Genomic DNA, 13,522 nt, shown 5'->3' with positions numbered 1-13,522 from the left:
AAATATTTTTTCACTACCACTATATTATCATGTATGGCTTAGCTAGAGGAACCATTAAGATGCAAGAGAACATAACCTCAGAAGTATGAGAGACCCCCCCCCCCAATGCTGGAATAGACTGGAGAGGAAGAAGAGACTTAAAGTAGGTGGTTAGGAAAGCTATCTTTTCCTGTGGAAGGAAGGCTCTTTGTTGGTCTGTATCTAGCAAGGCTACTAGAAAGATGAGTTTTCTGGAAGGAGACAGACTGAATTAATTTAGGTTCAGCATGTATCCTAGAGAGGAGAGGACGGTCATGTTCTTTTGTGTGTGTGTGTGTGTGTGTGTGTGTGTGTGTGTGTGTGTGTGTGTGTGTGTGTGTGTGTGTTTCAGAGCCATTAGAAGGTCCTCTGTAGAGTCCCTTTGGATCAGGCAGTCATCTAGGTAAGGGTAGATTTGAATGCCGCTGGGCCTGCAGTATGGAATTACTGGAGCCAGGCACTTGGTGAAAACTCTAGGTGCAGTAGATAAGCCAATGGGCACAGCAGAGAAATTATAATGATTTCCTCCCACTTTCAGCTGAAAGCTCTAACCTACTGGTACACCAAGCACAGAACCCTTCTCTTGCTTACAGAGAGTGGTAAACAGGCACATCCTCTTCATTCCTTCCCTTAGTCAGCTCCTCCAAAGTCTGGGATGCTTGTTGAACCTGGGACATGTGGACTGTAATCAGGGATTCATCCATCTACATCACAGAGCCAACTCTAGGTCATACCTTAATAGCCTCAGCTTACAGATGCTATATTCACTCTCAGTGGAGAGGGTGCCCCACTCTGGGAGATAACTTGTTAAATTAATGGTTCTGCTCAGTAAAAGGTGTTGCAGATAACTGGATTTATTAGGAACATGCGTAAAATATCAAATGCAATGGTTACAAACAAATTTAGCATTCTAAAATAATACTACTTACATCAAATATCCACGAAAACAACAATAAAAAAGAAAAACTTTTTTTTTTTTACCTCTGTCAGAGCTCATCACAGATCTGGGGTATCGTGGTGTTGGTGGGATTTTTATGCGCTCTGTCCTGTACTGTTGCAAGTTGCTTGAAGAACCTGCTGTTGGAAGAGTGTCAAGAATTAACCACACACTCACACATTAGTGCCATCCCTAACTTAACATTAGTGTCACAGCTACTTACGTGGTAATGAAGCAACCCACTCAACCACAGTCTTCTAGTTCCTAACCTGAGGTCTACTCATTCTGTGAAGTAAATCATCCTACAAATAATTATTCTAAGCTAAAACCCACTCCACTGGACCACTGTATTAACAATGCCTTAAGAATCTCTTTGATTCATTATCATGTTAAAGAACACACATCATGAAGCACATCACTCATCTATACAGAAATCATACCACAACATTTCATACAGAAAGTATACTTGTGTAAGAACTTACAATAACAGTACACATTCTACTTCACTTGTTGCAGTATTAACATAGGGGATTTTGTCTGCTAACATATGGGTTTTTGTCTGCTGACATACAGCCAGGGTACCAAAGCTTCACCTGCATGAGGGCGCACATCTGACGCATGACCTCAAATCATCTGCACAGGGGTATATAGGCAGATGTATGGACAAGTTCCTCACATCTCCAAGCCAGTGAGTGGCCTGAGGACTACTGAGACAGGAGGCTGGTCAGCTAGCAGGGATGTAGCTCAAATCATTAAACAAAATCCCCTAAACACAGGAATTAGATAACAGCTCAAAAATGAAGAAAATAGTAATGCTGAAGCCAAAGAAGAGAAGAGAAGTAGGAAGGGAAGGAATACTTAGGACATCTACTCTTACAAGTTCTTACACAACTGTACTATGTCCTGACTAAGATCACTGTTGCATTATTTTTAACATGCTGCTGACTCCCAGAGCTAAAAGAGTTATAGAAAGGATTGCTGGCTAATGGAAGGATGAGCTGCCAGGAGCCCGAATAGGACAGACCTAGCAAAGGCCGCCCTGGACCATGAGAAAGCATCAATCTTGTAATGTTTGGTGAAAGTGTGCACAGAGGACCAGGCGGCAGCTTCCGTGATGCTCTGGCATCAAAGCCCTTGTGAAAACCACCATCAAAGCTCTTGTGAAAACCACCAAAGAGGCCACTACCCAAGCAGAGTGTGGTTTTTAGCAGGAAGGCAAAGTTTTATATGTATACCAGAAATGATGCAACAGTTTGCTTTGACACCAGCTGGTCCAGTTTGGAATCCATGAAGGAAACAGATAGCTGGTCGTTTTTTCCTGATACTTTTTTTTTTGTCCAAGTAGTGCCTCAGCTGCCTGTGTATGTCTAGACAGTGCAGAATCCCCCCCCCCCCCCGTCCTGGGGACAGGGAAAAAAGGAAGGTACGCTAATAGCCTGACTAATGGACAGTTCACTCACAACCTTAGACATTAAAGGATTGGCCCTAAGAGTCACCCTGTTCCTGTGGAAGATGTTGGAATAGCCATGCATGCCTGAAATCCAGACACTTTGCGAGGTGAGGTAAGAGCCAACAGAAGGATTCTTTCCAGGTGCAGATCTTTACAGAGTGGCAGATAATGCTGTCTTGAAAGGGGTCAATTTAAGTTTTTCCAGCACAAAGTTGAGATACCAGTGAGGAGAAGTAAGTCTTCTTGGTGGTATAAGATGTTAGGTTCTCCTAAACAAAAGTTTGACTTCTGTCCTGGACATGAGAGGAGGATCAAGAGGCACGCAGGCACTAATGGTAGATAGATGGGTGTTAATGGAAGAGTAGGCCAAACCATACTTTAACAGTTCACACAGATACGTAAGGACGGTGGGAACCTCTGATTGGAGTGGATTCTGGCTGTATTTGTGGCACCAAATAGAAAATCTTTTCCACATAGATATGTTTGATTTTCTGGTAGTAGGTTTCCTGGCTTTCTGTAACACATGAACAACCTCCTCAAAGAAGAGGTGTCTTTTAAGGATCAGAACTCCGTCAACCACAGAGTGAGACAGAGAGGCTAGACTGGGATGGAGAAGTAGACCTTGCTGTTGTGTGACAAGGTCTGGTGTATCTTCCAGTGGTTTCCCTTGGACAGGTGGAGTAGGAGGGGAAACCAATGTTGTCTTGGCTAGTAAGGGGTAAGTTTTGGAGCTTTCGTTTGGGCTTTTAGAAGGGTTCCTGGAAGCAGTGGCAGATGGAGGAAGGCATGGAGGAACCTTAATGAACACTGGAGAGAGAAGGCATCTGTTCAGGTTCCATTCTTGATCGCCCTCCAGGGAACTGCTTAAGGAGTCTGCCAGCACATTCTCCTAAGAGGGAATATATGTGGCTGTCAAAATCATGTTCACCTGAGTGGCTAAGTGCCATTGCCCCTGTGTTAGCATGCACAGTGGGTAAGACCTTCTCCACCCCTCTTTGGTTAAATACCACATAACTGTGGTGCTGTTGGTGTACACCAACCAAGTGTGTCTTGATTCCATAGGTGAGAGAAGATTTTCAGAGCTTGCAGAAGAGCTCTCATTTCTTTCAAGTTGAAGTGCTCCTTCAAGAGTGGAGAAGGGCATTTCCCCTGCACTTGGTGAGATCCTGTTCATGCCATCCATGCTCTCTCTGTTCAAGGCATCTGTGTGAAGAACTTGGGTGGGAGGACTGGGGAGAAAGGAAAACTCGGGTTGAATGTGACCTGTTTCTCCCACCAGAGCAGCTCCTTTTTGAGGAAAAGTAGGAGAGGGATCAGGATATCCACAGGATGAGAATGTTGGGATCACACATACTTTAGGTACCATACACTTTTCCTCAAGTGTAGTCTGGTCAGAAGAAGCACTGTGATGGTAGCTTCCATGAAACCCAAGGCAATGGGGATCACCCTTGATGTGCAGTGTGAGACTGTGTGGAGGCGTCAGAAAAAAATGGTCAGACTGTGAACCCTTTCCTGAGGAAGAAAAGTATACATTATGGGTGTATCCAGTCTGCAACCCAGAAACACTAGGTCCTGAGTGAGTGTGAGATGGGATTTTATTTTAATTTGATTGTGAATCCCAATATTATCAAGAGGTGTACCGCGTAATATGCATGCTCAAGGAGGATGGCTTTGTGACAGAGAGGATTAGGTCATCCAAGTAAGGGAAAATCTGAATTTCTTGTGTATAGCAGTAACTCACCACTGGAGCTACACATTTTGTAAAAACTCTTGGTGCTGTAGAAAGACCAAAGGGCAAAGCAGTAAACTAAAAATGCAAAGAGTCAGAGATGAAGCAAGAGTAATTTCCTGCAAGAGGGTTGAATAGGTATTTGAAGATAGGTATCATTCAGGTACAGGGATACCAGGAAGGTGTGAGGGAGAATGAAAGTTAGAAGGGTGGGAAGACACAGCATTTTGAAAGAGACTGACAGGAAATTGTTTGGAAAAAAGAGACACAGGTCCAGAATGGGTTTCCATTGTCCTTCCTTCCTTGGTACCACAAAGATTCTAGAATAGAAACCTTTTCCTTGAAGGAAATTGGCACCCTTTCTATAGTACTCTTATCTACTAAGTCCTGAATAATACAGTCAAGCAAAGGGATCTGGTTGGGAGATTTAACATGCATGCCCTTTAAAGATGGCATGCTTTCCCAAGTCATATCACAAAAGGATCTGGTTGAGGGGTGTAAGAGGCATGCCCCTTAAGGATGGAATGCTTTCCCCAAGTTATATCATAGCCTTCTTTGATGACAGCACCCATTTGTCTGTAGTTACCACTTCCCAAAAGGAAGAAAGAGACAGAGTCTTTTGGATGGAGAGGTAGAATGGTTGAGGAGTGGGATGAGTAGCTGCGGAGGTAGTCACAGGTTTTTGTTTCCAAAGGGAGGCCTCCCTGAAGGAGATTCCTTATGAGGTTTGACTGAAAATCTTTTCCTTGGTGTTTCTTTGTTTGAGTGTACCTAGGGTCCCTCAACAAAAAAGACATGACTGGAAAATTTCCATGATATCTAGGGACTGTAGAAAGTAGAATCTGTTTATGGTCTTTCATAGTCTTGCCTTGTTCTTGTAGGACTTTGAAGAAACTGGCAGCCTATGGATCAAACAGGAAACCTTTGTCTAGGGGCAAATCTAGTATTTTTGACATGAAATCTTCAGGAAAGGACTGTCTGTGCAGCCATGCATACCGTCCTACGACTGAGTCCATGGCAGCAGCCCTGGAGGAGGCATCCACAGCATCCTAACTGCATTCTGTACAATGTCTGGCTGTTCCTGTAGCTTGAGACAGTAAGTTCTGCATTTGCTGCTTAGAATCCACTGACTATGGGTCTGACACAACCTTTTGCAAAAACTGTTATACATACAGTGAACAAAATATTTGGTCATTTGGATCTGGTAGTTAATAGCTCTGGAAACTAGGGTGGAGAAAGGGTAGGCCTTCTTGCCTCACCTATTCACAGCCCTATATTTTATGTCAGTGAGAAAGGTGTTAGCACTGGGGAGCAGCTTAGATGCCTTATGTAAAGAAGAGGAGACTGCAGCAGTGTCAACCACAGAATTCTTATACAGGTATTAAAGTTCATCAGGTACCTTACAGAATTTGTCTAGTCTTTAAGGTGCTGAAGGCTGAGAATCAGAAGCTGAAGATGTACACTGGAAGGCGTCGCAGTATGCCTCTAGAACTGGAGGCACTGGAGAAGGAATTAGTGTGTCTTTTTCCAGAAGACTATAGTAACTTTTTTACACAGATTAGCTTTGATTGCCATTCAAAATGACTCATGTTTCAAACAGTTTCTCCAAAAGAAGCTCCTTCAACAAAAAAACCTGGAGAAGGGCATCTGAAGAGAGCTGAGATGGAGAATGCATTTGTGAAGAATAATTCAGAAAATGATCACAGTCCACATCTTGCTCATCCTCAGAGGAAGAAGAATCCTAAGTATGTACTCGTAAGGCCTGAGGCAGCTGGTTCACAAAGGAGGCAGTTTCAGAGCTATGACAGCTTTAGATATGCCTTGAGAGAAGAAAATTCATTCTTTTTCCTTAGAAGCTGTAGATGAGGTCATATATCTTTTTGTTTTTTCTTTTTAGGAGTGACATCCGCCTGAACAAATCTCGGAGGTTAGGACCCCTGGTGTATTTTAATCAGAGTACCAGGAAACTCTTCCCAGAGTACGACTTGGGGGCCTCCATGTGGTCCCTCCAAAATGATTAGCATGGTTCCTCCAAGGTATCCACCATCTGTAAGGCCTCAGGAGCCATACCAGCCTGCAATGGGGTCTCAGCTGGCAAATGAGAGGATATCTGATGTACTGCGGGTAATGCAACCTCAGTAGGTTTGTCCAACTCAGAAATGTTAGACTGAGAATTGTCTCCAAGTCTCCTAAGCTTCATGCTTGATGGAAGGGCAATGTCTGGGGCTGGGATTCCACCTTCTCTACCTGGGCTAGGTGTTTCAGACACTTTGTTTCAAGAAACATGTTAAGGGAGAAAAGCCTATACTTAAGGGTTTCTGGAACAAGTGACTGGCAGAGTAAGATCTGTAGTTGTGTTCTGGGCCTAAACAAAAAAAGGCACTTAGTGTGCAAGTCCTTGTACAGAATCTGCCTACTGCCTTCACACTTACCCCTCCTAGCTGACATCTAAAAATTTTTTAAAATGCTGTTCAAAATACAAAAACAGAAGGTTTCCCCCAATGGACACTTATCTGAAAACCGAACAAGTGAAGCAAAGTACAGTTGTGTACACTTACCATAAATGTAGATGTTCAAGTGTCTTCACTGTTGCAGTCATCACATTTGAGTTATCCTTGCTGGGGTAGCCCTCAGCCGGCCTGAATACCAGAGACTTAGTATTTCTGTGTCGGCTGCTTTCGCTTGAAGACTGATGTCAGGTCGTCAGGGGTATAAAGGAAGGCAGCTGACACCATTACATCAGTTTTTCTTGCCATAACCAGTCAGGAGCCCCCAAAATAGGAGGCCAGGCTCTGGTGGCAGGACTCCACCAGAGGAAATAAAAAATACCAATATGCCCCTTCTAACGAAAGGAGAACAACAAGGCAGAAAGGTAACAAAAAGAAAAAGGGGGAAGGATAGAGGGAAACCAGGACTGCAACAGTGAAGAAGCTCGAACATCTACATTTATGGTAAGTGTACACAAAAGTTCACTACGTTCTTTGTGTTTCACTGTTGCAGTCATCACATTTGGGTAGATTCCCAAAGCTGAGGAAATGGGGGGAGGCAGTCAAGGAAGCTAGGGGCTGGCTAGCATGCCCTATAAGACTGCAGAGGCAAAACCTGCCCTGGATTTAGAAAAGAGAGGCAGGTGGAAATGTTTGGTAAAGGTGTGAACAGATGTCCAGGTGGCAGCCTCCAGGATGTCCCTGGTGGGGACCCCTCTGAGGAATGCTGCAGAGGTGGAGCCTGCTCTGGTGGAGTGGGTCCTGACCCCCTTGGGGGAGGCTTGCCATGCTGCTTGTAGCAGAAATGGATGCATTTGGAAATGGTTTGCTTGGAGATGGCTTTACCCTCTGCCCCTGATGCAAAGCTAACCAGCAGTTGATCAGATTTTCTGAAGGGTTTAGTCCCGTCCAGTTAGTATCTGAGCTGTCTGTGCACATCTAGAGAGTGCAGAATCCTTTCCCCCTTGTTTTGAGGGTTAGGAAAGAAGGTGCGCAAATGGCTGGATTGGTTGAGAGCCACACTGGATACCATCTTGGGCATGAAGGATGGATTAGTTCTGAGGGATACCCTGTCTGCATGGAAGACGATGAAGGGTTCCACTGCCATGAGTGCCTGCAGCTCAGAGACTCTTCTGGCTGAAGTGATGGCCAGGAGGAAGGCTGTCTTCCAGGAGAGACATTTTAAGCTCTGCAGAAGAAGCTGGTTTGAATGGAGGCAGGGTGAGCTTTTCCAAGACAAAGTTAAGGTCCCAAGCCGGTGTTGGTGACCTTCTGGGGGGGCCTCAGGTTGTTAGCCTCTCTGAGGAACTGCTTGATCAGAGGGAGTGAAAAAAGAGGCTGCTCAGTGGAAAAATGAGTGGAAATAGCAGAGGAGTGAACTTTTATAGAGGAGAAAGAGAGACCACTGTGTAGTAGGTCAGCTAAGTAATCCAGGATGAGAGGGATGGAGGTCTGTGCCATATTGGCTCCCTTAGCCTGGATCCAGGTGCAGAACCTTTTCCATTTACCTGCATATGACCTTTTGGTGCTAGGGCATCTGAACTCTCGGATAACATCCAGAACCTGCTTACTGAGGAGGGCAGATTGGTCGGGGGTCAGGTTATAAGCCAAGCTGACAAATTGAGTGTCTGGAATTGCGGTGCAAGAATTCCCCTGCCCTCTGGGTTAGGAGGTTGGGAATCTGAGGAAGATTCCATGGGGGCAGTGGGAACAGGCTGCGCAGCAAGGGGTACTAGTGCTGCCTGGGCCAGTCTGGAGCTATGAAAATGGTCCTTGGTTTTTCCTCCCTTATTTTGATCAGAACCTTGGGAATGAGAAGTAGGGGAGGAAAGGCACAGACCGAGAGGTTTACCCAGGGGAAGGACAGGGCATCTACTTTCTATGCCATGCAGTGATGCTCCCTGGTGCAGAATTTGCTGAGCTGATGGTTGGTGTGGGAGGCAAAGAGGTCAACCTTCGGGGTCCCCATTTCTGAGTTATTAGTAAGAAGGTGTTTCTGTTGAGCTGCCACTCATCGGGGTCCAACAGTTTTCTGCTTAATTGGTCTGCCAGGGAGTTGAGGGAGCCTGGCAGGTACTGTGCTAACAGGTGTAGATACATGGAAGAGGCTGTGAACCAAGGATCATGGCCACCTTGCACAGCGGGTAGGAGTGAGTCCTTTCCTGCTTGTTGATGCACCACATCACTGTGGTGTTGTCTGTTTTGATCAGGAGAACCCCTGGAGAGAGAAGTAGTTTGAAAGCTATAAGGCCTGCTGCACAGCCATCATCTATTTTAGACTGATGTGCAGTGGGAGTTGCTGGGGTTCCACTGGCCTTGTATGTACTTGCTGTCCAGGTGTGCACCCCAAACATAGACTGATGTGTCTGTGGTGAGGGTCTGGGTGGCGGCGTGTGGGAGAAGGCCAGTCCCTTGTTTTGGAAGCAGGCTGTTGCCCACCATAGAAACTACTCCCTCAGGCAAGGAATAATAGGTAAAAGAGTTTCCAGATCTTGACAGGCTCTTTAGGTACCATTAAAGTTTCCTCATATGCAGTCTGGCATATGGAATAAGGAGTATGCAAGATGCCATGAACCCCAGGGCTTGCAGGATTTCCCTTGCAGAAAGCTGGGCCCTGGTGGCCAATTGAGAGAAGTAAACTGATAGGAAACTTTGTTTCTCTGGTGTTAGGTATGCCATCTGGGATGCTGTGTCCAGACTTGCACCCAGGAAGATTATCGTTTTGGTGGGTAGCTGTTTGGATTTCTTTTCGTTGATTGTGTAGCCTAAGGAGGTTAGTAGGTCCTTTACAAAGGTCAGGTCTTTGAGCAGCTTTTCCTGGCTGTTTGCTTGAATAGGGCAGTCGTCTAAGCAGGGATAAATTTGAATATTTCTTTGTCTGCAAAATGCAATGGCCGGAGCCAGGCATTTTGTGAAAACTCTGGGAACAGTAGATAAGGCAAAGGGAAGTGCAGAGTACTGAATGTGTTGAGATCCTGCCCTGAAGTGAAGATATTTTCTGCAGGACTCCCTGATGGGAATGTGGAGGTAGGCCTCTTTTAGGTCCAGGGTGACTAGCCAAGCATCCTTGGACAGCATGGGTAGCAGCTGCTGGAGGGTTTGCATTCTGAATTTTGGAATCACCAGGAAGGTATTTAGGATGGACAGATCGAGGATGGGGCACCAGGTGCCCTCTTCTCTGGGTACTAGAAAAAGTCTAGAGTAGAAGCCTTGGCCTATCTGCTCTGCAGGAACGTGTTCTACTGCTCCCAAGAAGAGTAGGGTATGGATTTGCTTTTGAGCCTCTGCCCAATGATTTGGTTGTAGATCTGGGAACCCTTTAGGCGTTGGAAGGGTGTGGAAGGAGAATTTGTACCCCTGAGACACAATGTTCAGAACTCATTGGTCCTTGGTAATGATGGCCCAGGTGCTTGAGTGAAGGGAGTTTTCCTCCCAGGAGTATGTGATGGTGGGCAGAGGTGAGGTAGGGAAAGGGTGAGTCATTGTGAGTTTTTGCCATAAGGGGGTGGCTTAGAAGTCCTTGGTTTTGGAGTGGAGGCAGTCCACTGCTTAGATCTCTGCAACCCATGGGACGGCTGTCTTGGAGATCTGTTTCCACGGGGCCTAGGCCGGCCCTGTTTACTAGGTGAGGAAAGGACCAGTGCTTGGAAGGAAAATGCCTGCTGAACCTGGGAGCTGTACCTGTAAGAAATCTTTAACAGTCTGCATAGATTTTGCTTTTTCTTCCATCTTTTTTAACATCACTTCTGCTTTAGTACCAAATAAGTTATCTTTGTGCAAGGATGCATCCAACAATTTTGATTTGACATAGTCTGGCAGGGGTTGTTCCTTAAGTCATGCATGTCTTCTAATGACAGATCCAGTGACTGCTGCCCTGCAAGAAACTTCTAGGGCGTCAAAGCCACAGTGCAAAGTGTGTTTAGTTACTTGACCAGCAGAGTGCATTAATTCCTGTAAATCTTTAGATTCTGCCCATGCAAGAAAGGAGGACATTTTTTGTTTAAGGCGTTCCAAGGTATGTTGCTGATATTTAAGCATATGGAACTGACAATTGAGTGCCCTGATAGCAAGAGTAGCTGAGGTGTATACTTTTTTACCCCATCTGTCCAGTGCTCTGGAATCCCTGTTTGAGGGGGTGGGATTCTTAGCTGAAGTACCTTTTACCCTTTTTGGGCCTTGAGTAATGACCTTAGGGTCTGCTGTAGTACCTGTCTGGCTTTCTGGGAGCAGCAGGGAGGGTGTTTGGAGTCAAGCAGGATTCAAGGACAACATCATCTATCACATCTAGGACTGGGGGGATGGCTAAGGGCCTGTGCTGTGAAGGTCCAGGAACTCTCAGAGTCTCTTTTTAGACTGTGGGTAGTCTTAACTCTCTCATTTAAAATGCTCCCTTAAAGTATGCAGGGTTTCCCCAAAGGAAAACTCCTCTGGGGGAAAGGCTGAAGGAATAGACTCCTCTGCATCACAATCCTCCTATGTAGAGAGGGGCTGAATGTCATCATAGTCAAGATGCATCAGATTCATCTGACTCTTCTTCAGACAAAACTTCTGGAGACAGATCTCTTTTTCTTTTTGAGGGAGTGGCTTGGCTTCCCCTAATCAGCAGAAGGTCTTCTGCCATTCTAATCATTTGTGACTGGGGCAAGGGAGCTGGTACCAAAGAATGGCTGGAAGGCGGTTTCTTGGGGGTGGTTCATCCCCTGGGCCTAAGGAGCTCGGTTGGTTTAGAAAGAATGGCAGCCGTGAAAGAAGGCGTCGGTTTATGTCTGGATTAGGTGTTGCAAAGGACTTCCTCAGAAGCCATCCAAGGTAGAAACGACTGCAGGATCCTTAGACGAAGACGAGTTCTGTGGCATACCACACTCCAAAAGGGTCATGGTAGAGGCCTGCGAATTAACTGAAGTGGGCATCAGGGGCTGCAAAAGCGCCTCACTGAATTTCGGAGGACTGATGACCAGCTTGGCAGTAGCATCGTCAGAAGGTTTAGTCCTGTGCGGTCTGTCTTTATCTTTATGTTTTTTTGGAAGGTCTGCTGTCGGATGGCTTACGGAAGCCATATTGGAATTCGAGGACTGTAAATGGAAATATCTGGCTACAATAAGGGCCCGACGACGAATAGTTTTGGCATTAAACAAAGCACAGAACTGACAACGAGGAACATCGTGGTCTGGGCCTAGACAAGTGATAAAGTTGTAATGGAAGTCCTGGTGCGGTATTTGCTTTCCACAGGCGAGACAATTAACTTTTTCTGACATTGTCAGTGCAAGAAAAAATGATCCCCAATGGGATACTTAGCTTTCGAAGACTTCAACTTCAATTCGGAAACGAAACTCAGGTAGCGGCCAACTGGCACTTATGCGAACTACTTCTGCTTCAGGCTCCACGGCAAGAAAGCCTGATGTAATGGCATCAGCTGCTTTCCTTTATACCCCTGACGATCTGACGTCAGTCTTCAACCAACAGCAACCGATGCAGAAATACTAAGTCTTTGGTATTCAGGCCGGCCGAAGGCTACCCCAGCAGGGATAACCACAAATGTGATGACTGCAACAGTGAAACACAAAGAACACAGTACCAACGACCTAACTTAGATCAGTCCAACAGATGCACAACCTGCATTCGGACCAGCTGAGTGATAGCATATGTCCACCTACATACCCAGACACATATGAGCTGAGGTTATGTGTCAGACATACACTCTTGGGAAGGTAAAGTTTTGGTACCCCGACCGGATTCCAGCAAATGAAAACCCATACATTAAGAATGCTGCAACAGGGATTTCAGTTAGGACATCATGCACTACAAATGGAAATCAATCAGGTGACAGTGCTCCAGAGAAACATTTACGGATGTACAAATGCCCACCTTGAGTCCACAGCTAACATCAGCTCATCAGATCTAGTTACAGGAAGCATAGCAGACAATTACTATACCCCACCTGATCCTCACATACAGTAAAGGCTGCATGCATGTATGTAATTGTTTTTACTAATAATTACTGCTGACGTTTTACATAAGGCCACAAGGGCTCAGATGATACTGTAAAGTATTTTTTTAATTAATCTGTTGTACCACCACCTCCCCATGCATGCCAACATAACTTCTTCATGGTGGTCATCGAGGCAGCTGTCAGGGAAGGATTTTATCTTAAGCTTTACCATTCTCCCCTTGTGATGGCCCTGTATACAAACCTAACGGGTTGTGTCTAATAGGTTTGGAGAGGTGAAGTTAATCATTTCTGTCAGTGTCATACCCTTAAGTAACCCCACTGCCCTGCATACAGACATCTCTTTTCAGGTCTCAAGTATCCATAAGGGGATCCCTGACAATCTGCACTCACTGTAGATAAACATTCCTCTCTTCTTGGAGAAGTGAGTGGATGAACATCAACACCTTCTCTCCTAGGCTGGTTACTCCAGTGGCAGGGCAGCCAATCAAATCTGAATAATCTGGTTCACTTTCAGGGCTCCATCTCACCTTGCTATGCAGCTGGCAAAAGTAAAAGTGATTGTGATTATAGATCATCATAAATGCTTGTCTACTTCAACAACAGAACTTGATGACACATACACTGTTACACCTATAATGAAATATGAAAAAAATATAAGTGACAGAATAATTTTTTTCTAGTACAATTACTTCAGACATCATACCTGAGTAAGTGGATTTCTGTACTTCATATTAGAAACATGTCTGTATTCTGAAAGTCATGTACACAGTAACTGTATAATGTAATCCAGATAAGGCTTCTGTGAAGCACAAAAACTAATAAATTGCCTTGTTTTGTTCTCTGTTCCAAAATGGGTACAACTTGTTTGTGTAACTAGGTGGATAAAGTCATGAAAAAATACAGTATGTAAAAATATTAAAGATCAGTAGCATTGTACAGCTTCTGAATCATA

At 45.1% G+C, this 13,522-nt stretch overlaps 1 protein-coding gene across 1 annotated transcript in view; it reads right to left on the bottom strand.

The window, feature by feature from the left end:
- The window catches only part of DLG5 (discs large MAGUK scaffold protein 5), a 3,463,687-nt gene that overhangs the window by 1,086,924 nt on the left and 2,363,241 nt on the right, over positions 1–13,522 (bottom strand). Inside the window, exon 21 of the mRNA XM_044055764.1 lies at positions 1,000–1,092. Within this exon, the coding sequence (XP_043911699.1) occupies positions 1,000–1,092 (93 nt within the window). The remainder of the gene's footprint in view (positions 1–999; positions 1,093–13,522) is intronic.

The sequence above is a fragment of the Protopterus annectens genome, chromosome 14.part0 (assembly GCF_019279795.1).
Source record: "Protopterus annectens isolate FY-2018-M chromosome 14.part0, PAN1.0, whole genome shotgun sequence".
In the NCBI taxonomy this organism is placed as follows: Eukaryota; Metazoa; Chordata; order Ceratodontiformes; family Protopteridae; genus Protopterus; species Protopterus annectens.
This window is presented reverse-complemented; position numbering and strand designations above follow the sequence as displayed.